The following is a 17,698-nucleotide window of genomic DNA, read 5'->3' on the forward strand; positions in this document are numbered from 1 at the left end:
AGATTTGTCTTAAGAGATGTTATGCAGAAGAAATTGGTGTGATTTAGAAGCAGCCTGAATGTGAGGGCCCAGAGGACCAAGTCAAAGATGATACATGGTTTAGAAGCCTGAATAATATTGGTTGGATGGTGGTAGTGTATAGTTTGGACTAAGATAGGGTAAGGTGAATGGCTGGCAGAGGAATATTGGAATTCTTGTTTTGTCATGTTGAGTTGAAGGCTCGAGATGTGGATGGATTTGAAACTTGTCTGCAGAGATAGGTTGGTTGAATTTGTTTCTGACAGATTAGCTGGAGTAAGGTGTACAGGGAGAAGAGACAAGAACCGAAGTCGGGGGTGAGGACGAGCTGCTGAAGAAGGGGCGGTGAGTGCAGTTACTGAAGCCAAGGTAGGAGAAGATAGCGAGGAGAACACAGTCTAAAGCAGTGGTTCTCAAATTATCATTGCGGTCCACAGGTCGAGAATCACAGGGCCTTCCCCATCCCCAAAGTTCCCCCACAGACTCCTATGGCCAGCGCTCTCTACCCAGAGACACTGGTAGAGAGTGGGCCCAGCAGCAGAGCCTCAAACACAGGGCTGGCAGGCAGTAGCAGCCCTGACTCTCACCGTGCGAGGCCGGGCAGTAGGGCAGCTCCTGGTCTGCGCCGCACTGTGTGCGATTGCGCAGCAGCGCTGACCCCAACACTGCTGTATGCCGTTGTTCAGCAAGCGGCTCTTTGAACCGGGAGCTAACAACCCACCGCAACCCGGGGCAGATCACAGCAGCAGCCGAGCCGCTCCTGACGCCCGGAGGAGGAGAAGAGGAGGGGACGGCTGGCCGGGGGCGGGGGCAGGGTGGAGCACAGTTGCTGGGGCCAGCGTGGCGAGGATCAGCTGCATCTGCGCAGCACCCGCAGCCCGGAGCTGGTCCTCGCGGGGCGGCCGGGGGAGCCACAGAGGTCGTCCCGCTGCTCCAACAGGCGGTTGGTCCTCCTGAGCCCAGCCTGTCCCGGGGCCCGCCCGCTGGCCGAGCGCGGGGAGCCCACGTGCAAAGCACCTGCCCCCGCGCGCCACGGACTCGGGCTTCGTGGGCCTGACCCCAGACTCCACGGGCCAGGCTAAGCCCCGCCCCCTGGTGCTTCTGACCCGGAGAGGCCCCGCCCCCGAACGTTGGCCCAGAAGGCCCCGCCCTCTCCTGCCACGGCCCCGCCCCCCGCTGTGACGACGCGGCCCTACCCTGGCTGGCGGCGGGTGGAGGCGCTGCTGGAGCGGCGCCCGGCGGCCGCGGGAGGGACGCAGCATGGCGGCCGGGTGCGAGCTGCGGAGCGCGCCGCCGCCTTCCCTGCCTGCCGCTGCCGTGGCGGAGCCCGCGGGCCCGCTGCCCAAGTAGCCGCGCCGACCGCAGAGCGCCCGGCCATGGAGCGCGCCCGGCCGGCCTTCCCCGCGCTGCCGCAGGCCAAGGAGGACTCCGAGGTGAGCGGCCCGGCCGCGCGCTCAGGCCTGCCCACGGGCGGCCCCTCCCCCTCCCCCTCCCCGGAGCCGGCCTGCCCCGCGCGTCCCGGACCCCGTCCGCGTGGGCCCCGGCCCTGCAGCGCTCCCGCCCCGCCCCGGGACCCCCGTTCCCTCTCCTTGGGGGTTCTCCAGCCTCCGCGCCTCCCATCCCCTCTTCGTGCGGTTCTCTGGCCCCATCCGTCCCGGGTCCCCCCAGCCCCTCCCCTCGGGCGTTCTCCGGCCCCCTCACCCAGCCCCCCGTATCCTACTTCTGGGGGTTCTCTCCACCCCGCCCCGCAACCCCTCCATTCGGGGGCTCTCCTGTCCCCCCCCGGCTCCCTCTGGAAATTCTTCTGTCTCCCTTGCCCTGGGACCCCCCCATCTCCCTCCCTTCAGGGCTCTCATGCTCTTGGGAGAGCCCATGTCTGTCTCCTCATGGGCTCTATGGCCCCTGGCCCCCCATGAGCCCCCTTGCCTCCCAGCCCCCAGGATGCCCCTTGCTCCCTCCTCTCAGAAGCTCTTCAGTCTCCAGCAAACCCTCTCCCCTTACCCACTTTCCCCTGAGAGGCTTTCCAACCACCTGCATATCCTGCCCCAACTTCTGTTCCCCTTAGCGCTCTCCAGCCCCTGGGACGTGCCCCCCCACCCTGCCCTTGGGTTCCTGTGAGATATCCTCTTACATCCCCAGGGGCAGTCCTGTGATCTCTGTTTTCAGCTTGTCCCTGAAACACCCTGCCAGACCACCCATTTCTCATACTGGGGTGCTGCATAGTGGGGGTTCTGGAAGACACTGAATCCAACTGTAAGCCTGAAATCATATCATAGAAACCACTAGGTCAATGGGTGTGGGAGCACACTTAGTTTCACTGTGTGTGTCCTTGTAGGGTGCCTAATGACCCTCCATCCTATGCCTTCTAATGAGCAGGCCTCTATAAGAGTCATGTCTGGTTCCTATGCTGCTTGCTAATGATTAGACCTGTGCACAGCACTCCATCCCCACTAGGCAACTGCCTCGGTCCCCAGTATTCCACTGAATATAGCACCCTTTTCCCTGTGTATGATTGCTGGCGATTTCAAACCAAACGCCATCTGTCCTTGGCTGTAAGGTTGTCCTTACTTTGATAGTGTGCTGCAGGGTAATTGGGTGTTACCTCAGTCGTTAGAAATTTGGGGGAATGGGTCATCTGGAAATCCCCTTTCCACATGTGTGGTTTTTACTGAGGCCTTGTCCGTGCTACTGTTGCCCGTCAATCTAAGTTACATGAGTAAGGTAACCGAAGTTAGTGTACTTGGACCTACTTACTGTGGTATCTTCACTGTGGTGAGTTGACAGCTGGTGTGCCTTCATTCACTCCCTTTACTCTTGTTCTGGTGGAGCACTGGAGTCAATAGGAGAGCTCTTGGTGCTCAATTTATCGTACCTTTACTGGATGCGATAAATTGACCTCCACTGGATTGATCGTTGCCCACTGATCCCGTATGCCCTGACATACAGTAGAAAGAATTTGGGGTACTAAAATATCCTTTGTTGAGAAGCTATTTTTAGTGTTCAAGAGCCACAACCACCCTGAGGTTTGAAAGGTAGCAATATCTTCTAAGATAAAACTAGACCTACTGTGGTGTCAAAAGAGCGAGGGCACGTTGTTGTCTTATATCTGGACATGGCTTAGATCTGTAGTGCGAGTCTCAGATATGGGTAATGTACTGGTATGCAACAAATGAAAACCCAAGTGTGCTCCTTTTGATAATAGATGGGTAGGGCCCTACCAAATTCATGGTCCACTTTGGTCCATTTCACAGTCATCATACTTAAAAAATTTTATGGTGGTATAACTGTAGGGGTCATGACCTAAAAGATGGTGGGGGAAGCTTATTTCAGGGAGGATCGCAGTATCACCATTTTCTGTGCTGCTGCTGCTGGCAGCGCTGCCGTCCGAGCTGGGTGACAGAAGCACAGTGCCTTCTGGCTGGGAGCCCAGTTCTGAAGGCAGAGCCCGCAGCAGTGCAAATGTTTGGATGTTATGGTGTCATATTGTCGCCTTGACTTCCGCAGCGCTGTCCTCAAACATGGGACCTCCAGCCACACAGCCCTGAAGACAGCAGCACAAAAGTAAGGGTGAAATGTATTGTATTGCTACCCTTACATCAGCACTAGTTTTGGAGGTGGTGCTGCTTCAGAGCTGGTCACATAGCTAGCAGCTACCATTCTCTGGCCACCCAGCTCTGAAGGCAGCACAGAAGTAATGTTGGCAATACCACAGTTGTCCTACAATAACCTTTCTACACCTCCCGTCAAAACTCCCTTTTGGGTCAGGACCCCTCAGTTTGAAAAACACTGGTGTCCCCTGTGAAAGCTGTATAGTACGGGACAGGGTAAAAGTACACAAAATACCAGATTTTATGGAAAAGAACTGATTTTATGGTCCATTAAGTGTTTTTTGTGGGTATGAAATTTGTAGGGGTCATACATGGGGGAACACAAAATGCCACTGTATTATTGATTAGATGTTGGTAGTATCTTGAAATTTTGTCCATTTTATAAATGGCAGCATACTTCACAGATGCTTGCAATTATTACATCCGTATTGGTGGAAGTCATTGTTTCTTGTTTGTTTTGTATTATGGTAAGGTATCTGCAACATCCATCCAATTTATTATATCTATTTTCTTGTTTTGTGACTATTTCTTTAATGCCCTTTCCTTACTAGGTCAGGTGTCTGTGTCTAAAATTTTGAACATTCTCAAGCACAATTGTAATATGGTTTGCATCTGAACTCAGTTTATAAGTTGTGTTCATAACCCGCCCCCCGCATCTTGTTTATGGTATAGCTGTTTGTTTAAACAACGTATCTGCCCACTTTGGAGCACCCACATGTGCTACCTACAGCTGAGTCAGGAAATTGTAACTAGAATTCTATGTGACTTTTTAAACCCCAGTTTTAGCTACTGTAGTTTGAAACAACAATAGGTAAACTGATTTTTAAAATAAATGTGGTTAATGTTATAACTATTTTAGGTAATTAAATGATAAATCTGATGTATTTCTCATGGTTTGCATTTTTCAATCAAAACAGACTAATCCATCTTGGTTTTCAACCACTAATATAATGTTAGGGCTGTAAAAGCTACAGGGAAAAATATGCTTTAAATTGTGAAAAGACACCTATTGATTACAGGTTTTGTAAATGTTTTTACATAATTCAGGTCATGTAACTTGCAGCCCTTGGATCCCCATTTCTGGAGGGACATAAAACCATAATACCACTGATTTTAGAAGGTATTGTTTTAAAACCAAAGCAAATTGACGAGGAACCTAAAATTACTTAGTGCTCTAAAGACCATTACTTAAGCTATGTTTTGCCAAAAAAATTGTCCAGTCCACATAAATAAAATACAGTGAAAACTGAAACCTGATCTTATATACTGCCTAGAATGTAGATTAGTAATAGTAGTACAACAATACACAGCTGGTGAGATTCCTACAATACCAAAAATGTTTGTGGTAGATAACATAAAAATCACAATTTAAAAATGATCAAGAACATTGGTAATGTCTTCTGATAGGAGTATCAGTGTTCTCCCCTAAATCACAGAGGTTACTACAGGTTGAACCTCTCATCTGGCAAGATCCCTAATCCAGTTTGGCTTTAGTTAGCCAGGTGTCCACAGTTATCATGGGTGTGGCCAAATTTCCTGAGGTCCCATAAAGTTTGTTTACAACCACCAGTCCTGGCTCTTACTGTTCTGTTGTTTAGCTCTAAGTTATCCCTAAATGTTTTTGAAAAGCCCAAGAAGCAGGAGAAGTGTTGGTCATGCTGCTAGACAATACTGACCTCCTGTGGTCTGGCAAATTCTCTCATCTGACACCTGTACTTTCTGTAATGTAAAAGTTCCACGTCCAGTTCATTTCTCTCTGCATAATAGCTGAGAAAAAAAGTTAACAGGTCAGTTTTCTGGTAAGTGGCTTATTTGGGATGAAATTGCAGCCACTAGCCCTGGATGAAGATGCTTTTCAGAGCTCATCAGTGCCACTCTTTAATCAGCTGGAAGACTGCATTAGCCAGCATTTACTGGTAGCTGCTGGGGTGAGGTTAAGTTCAGCATGCCTCAGCAGCATTTGTGGTCTGCTGCCTTCTCCGGAACTGGAACTGATAATTGACTCTGCCATATGAAAACACACAGAGCCATTACTGAGATGGCTCACATTTTCAAATTTTTTTGTCTTTAGTTTAATGGAATTAATTGAGTGCTCATGTAAATGAGGAGCTCAATCGTGATCTCCAGGTAGGCTCAATGTAGGCAGGTGCTGTCATAAAGCTTCTGAGATGCACATTTCTGCCAACATACATCAGTGCTGGCTTGCATTATCTCTTATGTTCCACTTTGAAGCACAGACTACAATAATGCTAAATTACACAATTTTGTGACATGAGCTAATAAGGTCTAGGATGAGACCATTTCTTCATTGTTTTCCACTTGTAATCTGATTAGAATTTGAACCTCTATTTCCAGCTTTCAGTACTACCTGGGTTGTTATGTAGAATTTCTTTATCTTCTAGTTTGTCCATCTTTATACATCCTAGAAATATACCATTGTTCTGATAAAATTCAGTTGGTAGATATGAATAAATGGTAATACATCATAAGCATTTGTTTTATTATGGAGCAATAATATTGAAGATGTCAGAGCCTTCTGGATAATGATTTTACATACTCCAGCTCTTAAACCCTTGTGCTCTTTCAAATTGCTTCCCCTCAAATCCCAAATAATTAGCCTACATTTTGTAATTATTACGTGCCAGATTTCATTAAACACTGCTGCAGATTCACAAGTGGAAAACTGATAAACTGTTTCCAGATTCCTATACCTCAGTGGTCTGTGGCCAGGTATCTTAGGTTCAAAGTTCAGCTTGCTTTTAACAATTAATTGTTATTGTTTTAAGTTTCAAAAATTTTTTGGAGAAAATGCTCTGCTCAGATGCTGAGAAATGAAAATACAAAGCACCTGCATAGGAGCTATATTTTATACTCCTGTTCCCTCTGTGGGCTCTATAGCAGTTGTTAATACACTATTCCCCAGAATCGGGTGTAATAACAGATTTTGTTGAATAAAGGAAAGAATAAATAAAAAACAATCTTAAGAGGTAAGGATAATCAGTGTTTGCCAGAAATGCAGGAAAATATTATGATCAATGTAATTAAAACTGTGCAGACCCTTAAACATACTGGCAGTGGTAATCACTGCTAAAATACTGTAATTTGAAGAAAAAATTAGATGAATTTAATACAAATGTTAAGGATTTAAAATTACCATTTTGTAATCTTAATTTCTAAAAATTGGATGATAGTTCACTATTTGGATGCATGTGGCTAAGATAAACATCGTTTAGTCTCTTGGTATAGTGGCTCTCAACTTTTCCAACCTTCTGTACCCTTTTCGGAAGTCTGATTTGTTTTGTGTATTCCCAAGTTTCACTGGGCTTAAAATTTACTTGCTTATGAAATAAGATGTAAAAATACAAGTGTCATAATACAGTCTTGTGGGGAAAATTCCTTACTTCCTCATTTTTACCACAAATTATACAGTCAGTTAACTGGCATATCAATATTATACGTACATTTCAGTGTACAGTACATAGAGCAGTATAACCAAGCCATTGTATAAAATTTTAGTTTGTACTGATTTTGTTAGTGCATTTTATGTAAAACTAGGCAGATATCTAGATGGGTTGATGTATCCTCTGGAAGACCTCTATAGAGCTCTTTTTGGTCTGGTCTATATGAGGGGTAATGTCAGCCTAAGGTACACAAGTCCAGGTATGTGAATAGCTGGAATCAGCATGCCTTAGGTCGTAATTGCTGTGGTGTCCCCACTGTGAGTGGTCAACAGAACAATGATCAATGGTCGAGTTAGAGAGTCTTTACTAGACTCACCTCCAGGAGGTTTTGTTACAGAAAAGTGCAGACGAGGCTTTTTTTTTTTTTTTTGGGCAAACAAATATTTGACAGTGGTAAAAATTCACAGCACCACTGATTTTGAGTTAGATTTCTGTGATTTAAAATTTTGTAATCTAGCTGTTTTGCCCAGATGGATTGCAACTGCTTTGTGTAATGTTTAAAAATATAAGAAACTGGGAGCATTTACTTAAGTTTTTGCTTTTATAGGCACTTTAGATTATCGTAAAATGAAATGCAACAAAACCCCTCATCATAAAAGCCAGAGAGGGCAAAGGCTTAAAAGAAATTCTATATGAGGGTAGCAAATTAAAAAGAAAATAAATCTTGAGCCTAATTTTGCCCAATGTTATCAAAATACATGTATTAAAGGGGGAACGTTTCACAGCTGCAGAAACTTAGTCCTGTCATCTGCAGTGGTTAGTTCAGGCCCTGCACCTGTCTGGAGCTCCACTGAAGTCTGTGGGAATCCCATCAGACAGAGGTTTACCTGCATTCAGCAGCTTCCGGAAGCATTCCGAAAAATTATTACAAAAATGACATTGTGAGGCTCAGTGTTTGTCTCATTACAGTCCAAATCAGTGTGTTCAGTTTACAAGAGGTGTATTTTCTTACTCTAGCAAACCCTTTCGTAAGTAGGTGAAAATAAAACCAGTTTTAAACAATCGTAGTGGAAAATTCCTTCCCTATGCTGGTAGTGTGTGGTGATATCCTACCAGGTCTTAAATAGGTTCTCATAGACATCCAGACAATACAGTTGGCAAAACCTCTGTTTTCATCCTGGTTTTTTTTTGTTTTGTTAATTTATGTTCCTGTTCTGCCTTCATGTGTTACTAACACAATAGTTATAATTTAGTGATTCCAAGCTTGGTTTGTAAATTACGGGATTTCTTCCAAACTACCATAACAAGGCAGAGGAAACACACAAAACAAAGATTTTTGTTGATGTCATCTTTACTTCCTTTGTGTGTGTTTCTCCATTTTTCTTTCTAGTTTCCTTTGGCTGAATTTCCTTTTACTCTCTTCCTGTTTCTTGAAAGAACTGGCTAGCATACTATTGGTTAAACCTCTCTAGTCTGGCACCCTTGGGACCTGATCAATGCTGAATGAGAGAATTTGCTGGACCACAGGAGGTCAGTATTGTCTAACAGCATTACTAACACTTCCACTGCTTACTGAGCTCTTAGAAGACATTTAGGAGTAAATTCCAGCAAAATAACAGCATGGAAAACAAGAGCCAGGAGTGGTGTCTGTAAACGAACTTTATGGGACCACGGGAAACTTGGCTTCACCCGTGGTAAGTGGTTGTCTGGCTACCTAAAATCATGCTGGATTATGGATGTTGTTGGACGAAAGAGAGACGGAATAGAGAGGTTCAACCTGTAGCATACGTTCTCTTTCCTATTTGGGATCCTTCTTTCTCTTTGGTAATCTTCACATTTTTTCTGTTCTGTCTGCTGCTCCATGTCTTTTCCCAAGTTGTTCCTCCTTGTTTTCCTGTTCTTCCCCCATTGCCATGATAGTCAGTTAACTTAGCATTCACTCTGTATCTTCAAAGGTTAGAATGTTTGCACTGAAGTTTGAATGCTGCATTGGGAAAATACTTTGGAAACTGGTTCAAAACACACTTTTGGAAGTTTGTAGACAGATGCACATCCACCGAGATGGGGATAGGAAGCTGCATCACACAACTGCATGGTGCACTTGTTTCAAATCCTGTTTAACTGCTGCTTAGAACAGGGGGTGGGGAACTTTTTGGTGGGGGGGGTGTCACTGACCCGCAAAAGAGTTAGTTGGGGGTCACACAAGTGAGAAGGGCAAAATAACCTTCCCTCCCACTGACTCAGCCCTTCTGAAGTGAGGAAGGAAAAAAAACCCTAAAAACCTCACAGATGTGGGCCCAAACTGAGAAGCAGAAAAAAAGACATTCACCTCACTACCCTTAAGCCCACCCCTGGGCCTAGGGGGACCAGGGTTTGTAGGTTTGTTGGGGCCTCCCTAGGCTCTGGGATGAGGCCAAAATTAGGGGTTCTGTGCATGGAACTGGTCAAGGAGCAGTCTGGAGTTGGGTCTGGGGTCTGGGCAACTGTTGGGTGCACAAGTAGCCTGCAGATGGGGTCGTTTGGGCAGTAGGTAGGGGATAGGAGTGTGCTGAGTGAGGGTGTCAGCTCTGTGTGGAACATAGGGTATAGGTCTGGGTGGAAGCTAGGGTGCTGAGTAGTCTGGGGGTGGGAGTGCAGGGTCTGTGCAGGAGGGAGGGTGCAGGATGTATCTTCTTGCTTATTACCCATGCACAGCTGATTTTTGTGGCTACTACAGACTTCAGTCTTAGTAGGAAATGGAGATGACAGTAGCATGTTTTAATGTGATAGAAAAGGTGGTTGTCAGTAATATTCATTCCTTTCTCTTGAATATATTTTCAGTAGCCTTTTTCTATCTGACTAGCAGATATACCCAAGCCAGGCTTGGGTCCTTAACTCAGTTAAGGCTTTTTGGAAAATGTACATGCTTTAAGTGATTGTATTTTTCAAAAAGGGTTATTTTTATGACGTTAATTTTTATTCCCGATTTCTTTAAAAATGTTAAAATTTGTCTGTTTAATTTTTTTAAAATAGGAATTCTATCACGTGTATTTTCATCTCTACAAACTTGTTTGCTGTGTTTTAACCAAAAAAGGGCTCAATAGTAAACTTGTTTTTCCATGAACAACAAGAAGTCTTGTGGCACCTTATAGACTAACATATTTTGGAGCATAAGCTTTGGTGGGCAAAGACCCGCTTCATCAGATGCGTGGGGGAAGTTAGTTTCAGAAGGGTATTAAACTACTCCCCCCACCACTCATGCATCTGAGGAAGCGGGTCTTTGCCCACAAAAGTTTATCCTCCAAAATATCTGTTTAGTCTAGAAGGTGCCACAAGACTTCTTGCTGTTCTCGAAACTGCAGACTAACGTGGCTACCTCTCTGATACTTGTTTTCCTGTAACATTTTCTTCTAATTTTCAAATCTTAAGCACTGATTTAGCTGTGCCAAAACAGAGCACTACTCCAAATTTCTCTGTTCTCTCTCTTTTCTGTAAGGTTTTTTGAGAAGCAATCCTGTTGTGGGTTCATCCTATTTTTCTGGCTTATCTCATTTCAGTGTCTTTCAGCATTTGTTCAGTTATGTCAGTTTTGAGGACACTAGTTGCTTTTGTGATTCTCTTTTTCTGTTTGGGATAAGCTTCTCATAAAACCGTTCCAGGCACATCCTGTTTTCCTGGCACAACGAGACCCTTACATTGCTTTAAATTGTGATAAGAGGAAGCTGTATATCGAATTTGGTTGTCCTAACTCTTACTGTTTAGGAGAAGTTTTTGATGAAACAGACAGACCATCTCTCTGAAATACATGTAGAACAACAAGAAGTCCTGTGGCACCTACAGACTAACAGATATTTTGGAGCATAGGCTTTTGTGGGCAAAGACCCACTTCATCAGATGCATGGGAGCGGGGGGCATTTCAGAGGGGTATTTGAGGAGTGGGATCCCAGTGAAAGGGAGGACCACAGCTGACATGGTCTATTCAGTCTGGGTGGAAATGGCCTATTATCAGCAGTATGCATCAAAAGAGGAGAAACAATATATATAGGAGGAAATATATATAGTAGATTAATGGCAAAACTAAGAATCAGACTACATGAAATTCATATAATTGGATGTTCAGTCATTGCTTGCTTAATGCATTTTATGGCCTTTTGGCAATTAAATTTTTCCACTTCTATTTGGAAGGGCCATCAGTACAACCAATTTGTTTCATATATAGTCCTTAATGCACAATATCACAGTTTTTAAAGAAAGCTATCAGCTAATGAGCAAAACAAGGTTTCAATATTAGTAAAGAGAAGGGGGAAGAATTAGAAGACACAAGTGAAAGAATAAACCCACAACCTTGGGGAGTTGTGATCTGAGGACAAGATGCTAAAATTGTCCAAATAGACTATGAGTAGAAAATGAAATGAGGGAAGTAGGGCAAAGTAAATTAATGAATTTGAATGGCAGGAGGTCAATCTTGATTTGGAGGAAAATATGAGATTGGTAACTCTAGTTACACAGGAGGGGTGATACTTTTTTACTTGGAGCAGCACCCCAGGAACTTCACCAAAATATCCTGGACATCTTGAAGTTCAGAAATTTGGGATGTAGAAAGACTGGTTGAGCAATTTCATTCATTAAGAAGAGCCCTAAGGGTGGGAATTAAAATCTCTGCAGAAACAGATCCAAAGTAGAGATGGATTCTTGCTGCATTATGAAGGTAGTTCTAAAGATGCCTACAGGGAAGTGAGGTGTGGCAGAGAAAACATGTGGGCCCAGATCATAAGTGCCTAAATTCTAGTTTTTAGGAACTTCTGCAATACTCAGCTGCCAAAATCCTGTAGGTATCTAAACTCATACCAAATTTTTTGCTTTATAATTCTGGTAGCAGCCTTCGTGTCTGAGCACTGCTGTCTCAGGCTGGAGATAGGCAAAACAGCCAAGACAGAGGAAGAGGAGACGGTGGTGGCCTCCTGCATAAGCTTCAGTCCATTGGCTAGGAGACTCATCTGGGATATGGGTAACCCCAAATGAGTTTTCCCCTCTCCCTGATAAAGTGAGGGGATTTGAATAGGGGTTCACCATCTCTTAGTTGAGTGGCCTAACCACTGGATTCTGGGATGTTCAGATGTGGCTCTCTGGCACTCTTCTTGAAGCTGTCCATTTTGTATTAAATATCACTAGGGCCAGAGAGTGTGAGAATGACACTGCATTGTAGTAGGTAGGGCACTCACCTGAAAGGCGAGAAGCTCCTGTTCAGATCCTTCTTGTCATGCAGGCAGGGGAATAAACTGCTGTCTTCCAAATCTGAGGTGAGTGCTCTGACCAATGGGCTAAAGATTTAAATGCAGTCTGCCACCTCCTTCCCACAACTTAGTTGGGTGGAGTTAGGTGTGTGGCAGTGCTTCTCTGGGGGTGGATGGGGGGGGGCGGGAAATAGCCTAGGCACCTGACTACAGGAGAGGTTTCCAGGTTCTGAATTGCAATGAGAGGTGCCTGTCTGCAGCCTGGACTTTGGAGCCAAAGTCTGAGAGAAGTGAGGCTTAGGCGGCCACCTCCCTCTCATTTGCATCTCTCACTGTCTGTCATAGATGGGCAGCTGCCTAGCATCCTAGGTTATGTGGATTCCACGCTCCCTGCCTGCGTTGTATAGAACAGTGTTTCTTAAACTTTTTGAGACCATGGAACACCAAAAAATATTTTTATGCAGAACACCATGAAAATTTTCTTAAAAAAAAATTGTTGATGGACCTAAAAAAACCCAAACAGCAACACATAGCACAAAACCAAAATGAAGTAAAGTAATCAAGTACCATAGCAATGAACAAGTAGCATTGTATCTGATTTTAATAGCCGAAAATATCTACTATCAGTGTATATCAAGAGTGTCAGACACCCACCTGCAAGTTTTTCATGGCACACCAATGTTCTGTGGACCATAATTTAAGAAACACTGGTCGAGAGAGCATTCAAGTTTATGTCCCTCTGAGGATCCCTAGTCCCTGATATCAGGGGTAAATTAAGATAGTAGTGATGGAGTCAGACTGTGGTGGAAAAGGGGAACTTTCTCCTTACTGGCCCACGTACACCATAAACACAATCAAAATAGGAAGATTTAGTTTCATTTTTGATTGTGTACAGAACAAGATTTAACACTCTCCTGCAATTGGAGGAAAGCCTTGGACGTGCCTAAGATTCTCTTCCCGTGTTACAGGTCCATCCACGTGGCAGATTGTAACCTAGTCAAGCAGATTACTATAATATAACCAGATGTTCTGACTTGGTTTTGATTACAATGCTAGATGAACCTCAAGACACTTACTTAGTTTGAGAGCCAGTACTAGGAGGTTGCTATATAGGCAGGGGATAGAAAGAACAGAATGCATGATCAAGTATTTTCTGCGTGAAAGTCAGACTCAAGCAAGAAATGGCACAGCCAAAGGAGAAAGATGACCAAGGGTAAGGGCCAAGCCTTGAACTGCTTCTAAACTTCTTACAAGAAATGAAAAAGGAGTGCTTTAGATGAGAGGATGCTGAAGATGGTTTCTTGTTTAAGATGCTTGGGGAGCAATTGCTATTAGGGAAGCCATGCAGATCAAGTAGGGTAAGAAGTGGCATCTGGTTGAGAGGTGAGGGGTGTATTAACCACCTGGAGAAGAGCGGTATCAATATGTTGAAAGGGTCAGCACTTACGAAGGGATCAAGGAGACTTGCTAGGAGGTGAATAACCATTATCCACAGCAGTAAGGGCTTCTCCAAAGGGGATGGTTGGAGAGCAGCTTTGTGTGGCAGGGCAGGGCCGGGCCATTGTTGAGTGGAAGTGACTGATGGCAGCGATATGAGATGAAAAGATGGGGAGCTTGAGGTAATGGTTAATGTTCAAAGGGGGAAACTAATAGATCTTTTTCTTCAAAAAAGAGAGGTGCAAGGTGACATTTTCTGGTAATGCTACATAACATCCTAAAGTTATGCAGGTCCATGAGGTCAGAAACTGTTTTCAGCTAGTATGTATAATTTCACAATTTAGCCAGCGTTTGTCCAACAGTTCTCTAGGTGTTAATATTGTATTAAATATATAGAAGTCGGTATCCCAGCTCGTACGTTAATACGTAGCCCTTGCTTCAGAGCAGATTCTAGTTACAGCTTACATATAAAGCTGCCTTACTACAATGTGCACCAGGTGTTGTACCTTTTTTTGGAGTTTGTGCCTCTAATCTGGAATACAAAGTGTTTTATAGGCCACCATTGGTAGTGAACAGAATCACGATCAGGCACAGTTTTTGACTGACAGGTCCAGGAAGGATTAAACTTTGTGGCTTGCTTGCTCCTCAGACAGATCTGAGCTTCAGTAAGACTGAGTCACCTGCAGTGCGGCGGTGTGCACTCGTAGGCCTTAGCTGTGAAAGCAAATGTGCCGTGTATGTCATGGTTCATGCATGCATGAGTATGTGCACTGTCTTATACGAGATGTTTTTAATGGGGTATGTACTGATTGTACAAGGTAGATCCAGGCAAACGCTGGGCATTGTTTAAAACTCCAGTTCTGCACCCTGAACTGGCTGGGATTCTTAGGGACACACTCTTGCAGGGTCTACGCTGTGCATTCCTACCAGTTCACCAGATTCTTGTGGCAACAGCTGCCTGTGAACCACAATCCAGGTGGGGATAACTGGCTGTGGAACAATAAGTCTTTTGGAGACTCTAAATCACTTTTTACATGGTGCTCTTCAGTTGGGTGATTTACAGACCAGAGCTAGGAACCATTTCATCTGCTGCAGAGTTGCATTCGCTGCTTGGGTATAATCTGCCAAATGGCTAACAAAGTTTAGCAGTATTACTGTTTCCAGTTGGCATGTTTTAGTAGAGTTTGTTTTATGACAAAATGCTCACAGTCATGGGAGGAAATGCTTACTCTTGTTTGCTGGGTGTCATAGGCAGTATGCATTGAGCATTTTTACTCTATATAAAATATTGTTCGTGTGATGAATTCCTTGGTATGCAACATCTGTCAGGGTTTAATCTACAGACAAGGATTTTTTTTCATCTACTTTCTGTACAGTAACTAAATAATCTTCTATTGTTGAGTGCAAAGCCCTGGAGAGCTATCATGAAATCACCAGAATAATTCTTGCATTTTATTTTAAAATCTTGTAGTAACTAATTGTGTGCTTTTGGCTAAAGGAAGCACTTAATTTGAGGGCATCTAAAACCTACTGTCCAAAAGTGTCACTGGTGGAGAATGGCTTTTATACCCTTAACACTTCCCAAAGACATTGGAGACTGAAGTTTGGAGGACACAGACATTTTTCTCCATTCATTATACCTTCAGGACATACCTAATTTTCTTTCCCTGGACTGCGTATTGCTAATTGCTGCCAGCTTTTCTTGCATGACTACATTTTCTGCTGCATGATTTGGCCCCTTTATGATTTGTGCCTGTTTTCTTGTTTATTCTGTAAGGATTTACACAAAAAAAGAAAACGGTTTTTTGTTCCTAGGAGAAGAAATTGATCAAGCACTAGGAGTCCTTCTAGCCTGAATATAACTGATTGTGTATTTAAAATATCTTTAAAGGAATACTGTATTCCATCTAGACCAAACTTATAACAAGTTTACGTACTCCCAATATGTATGTTCATCATTCTAAATTAAGACAATGGCTGATAACTTTTAATAATACAGGTCAGCCAGAAAATGTTTATCAAAACACACACATGGGTTTGTACAGCAGGTACTGAGGACAAGAGGGGAATAAGTAAATCCATAGGCCTTGTCTATGTGGATAGCTAGATCAAAGGGAAAGCCTCTATGGATGCTCTCATTTAGGTTTGTCAGTCTTATTTCAGTTTAACTTAAACCGTCTGTAAACAATTTAAGTTTAAATGAGAAGTTTAAGCCAGTGCAAAGGTGTGTGTAGACAAACTTTTAAAAGGGGAGGTTCTTCTGAATTTGCCTAGGTGTCAACGGAAAGATACTGGTTATCAGTATCTCAGCACTTCATCTTATGTTTTTAACGATCAAAAATACTTTAAACTCTCTTCAGATTTTATTTCCAAACAAATATAAGACTAGTACTATTATTATATTCTGGCATGCAAAGTGGTAGGACTCATTTTCTTTTCCTAGGGACGAAAAACACCTTTTTGTGTAAATAACTCCTTAAGCTAATCACGAATCATGCAAAACAAAGGACACTATCAGCTTAGTCACATTTCTCTCATAGCATTTACCTTCTATTACAAGTAACACATGATTAGTGTAACAGGAAGTTAACTTGTATAAGTTAACTAATGTATTTACTTTATGTATTTGGGAGCGTTTTCTGTGCACCATAAACCCCAGATATGTGCGATTTCAACTTGTGTTAACATGAGTTAAACGCAAACCGAAATCCTGGGGTTCCTGAGGGCTGGTGAAGGTGCAGCTCCGCTGTTAACTAACTGGGGGAAGCCAGGGGACAGACAGCTGTGACAGCACAGCTTTTCTCTGGCTTCCCCCAGGTGGGAGAGTGGCACTGCTGTGACTGTCTGTCTACATACCTTCCCCCAGCTGGGGGAAGCTGGGGAGAAACTGCATCTGGCTCCCACAAGCCCAGGGAGCTGGGAGCCAGGCTGCTGCCTGGTTCCAGCTTGCCCCATTTCGCCCCCCCCACCCCCCCTGACTTGTGTTAAATTTGAGTTATGTGAGTGTGCAGGAGCGCAACCCTCATGTAACTTGGTTTGGGTGGAGGGGCTACTGTAATCAGTTTCACTGCAATCGATTTTCCTTGTTCGTGTAGTGTTTCATACAGTAATAGGGAAATCTTCTTAAAATGTGGATTCATATTTTAATTTGAGCTGAGCTTTTCTCAATAGCTGTCCCAGGTTCAATTTACAATTCAGGGGGTTAGAGAGAAATTTTACTCCAATACTCAAATCCTATATAATCCTACTAAATATTATTTAGTCAGTAAAGCCTCACTGAGTACCTGCTTTTGTTTTAAGACATGTGTCTAAATGTAGGAAGTGATACATTACAAAGTTAACAGAATTTAGGGCTTCTCCAAGTTCGTAGAATTGGCCATTCTGTGATTTTTGGGATCTGAAGTTACTGCTCCCACTTTTGAAATGTAGGGGTTTTATTCTGTAATTTTTTTCCTTGCAATATAAGCCGCTCTTGTAACCCTGACACTTCAAAGTCATGGTCAGTAATTGTCCAATAAATGTTTTTTTTATATATATAACTTCTGAATTTTCCAGGGGGCTGGTCAGAAGGGGTGTTAGCTAATCCCTGAAGTGTAAATGGGAAGAGTTCATATAAATTTAACAAAGGAGATATTAATGCCTCCATGGAAGGTGGATTGAGGAAAGCTTATGCAAACACACCCACAGTGGGGGAAAACTAAGCAGGTGTTATATCACCCTGATCTCTTTGCATATGTTTATTCCTTTGGCCTCCCATCCTCTCCAATACCTTTTCCAATTGTAAATTCTTTTGGTTGGTAAGTTTTAAACCTCCACTCTGCTAGTACGGAGGAAGGTGAGGGGGGGAATGCTGGTTCCGGCATCTAGAATGTGCAGATGGATTGAGGGGAAGGTACAAAATGAGCCAAAGGAGGCTGCTCTGTAGTGGACTTGGCGCTGGCAGAAGTGCATCCCAACCAAGCAAACTTGGAAAGGGTTGTGAAGGTGCAGGAATCTGGCACACTAACCGGAAACGTGTAGG

General features: G+C 43.8%; 1 protein-coding gene across 1 annotated transcript in view; it reads left to right on the forward strand.

Annotated features, from left to right (window-relative positions):
* The first annotated feature begins 1,248 nt into the window (after positions 1-1,248).
* The window catches only part of STYX (serine/threonine/tyrosine interacting protein), a 29,029-nt gene continuing 12,579 nt past the window's right edge, over positions 1,249-17,698 (forward strand). The window contains exon 1 of the mRNA XM_074996221.1: positions 1,249-1,451. Coding sequence (XP_074852322.1) covers positions 1,395-1,451 — 57 coding nt within the window. The 5' untranslated portion in view covers positions 1,249-1,394. The remainder of the gene's footprint in view (positions 1,452-17,698) is intronic.

The sequence above is a fragment of the Carettochelys insculpta genome, chromosome 6 (assembly GCF_033958435.1).
Source record: "Carettochelys insculpta isolate YL-2023 chromosome 6, ASM3395843v1, whole genome shotgun sequence".
Taxonomy (NCBI): domain Eukaryota; kingdom Metazoa; phylum Chordata; order Testudines; family Carettochelyidae; genus Carettochelys; species Carettochelys insculpta.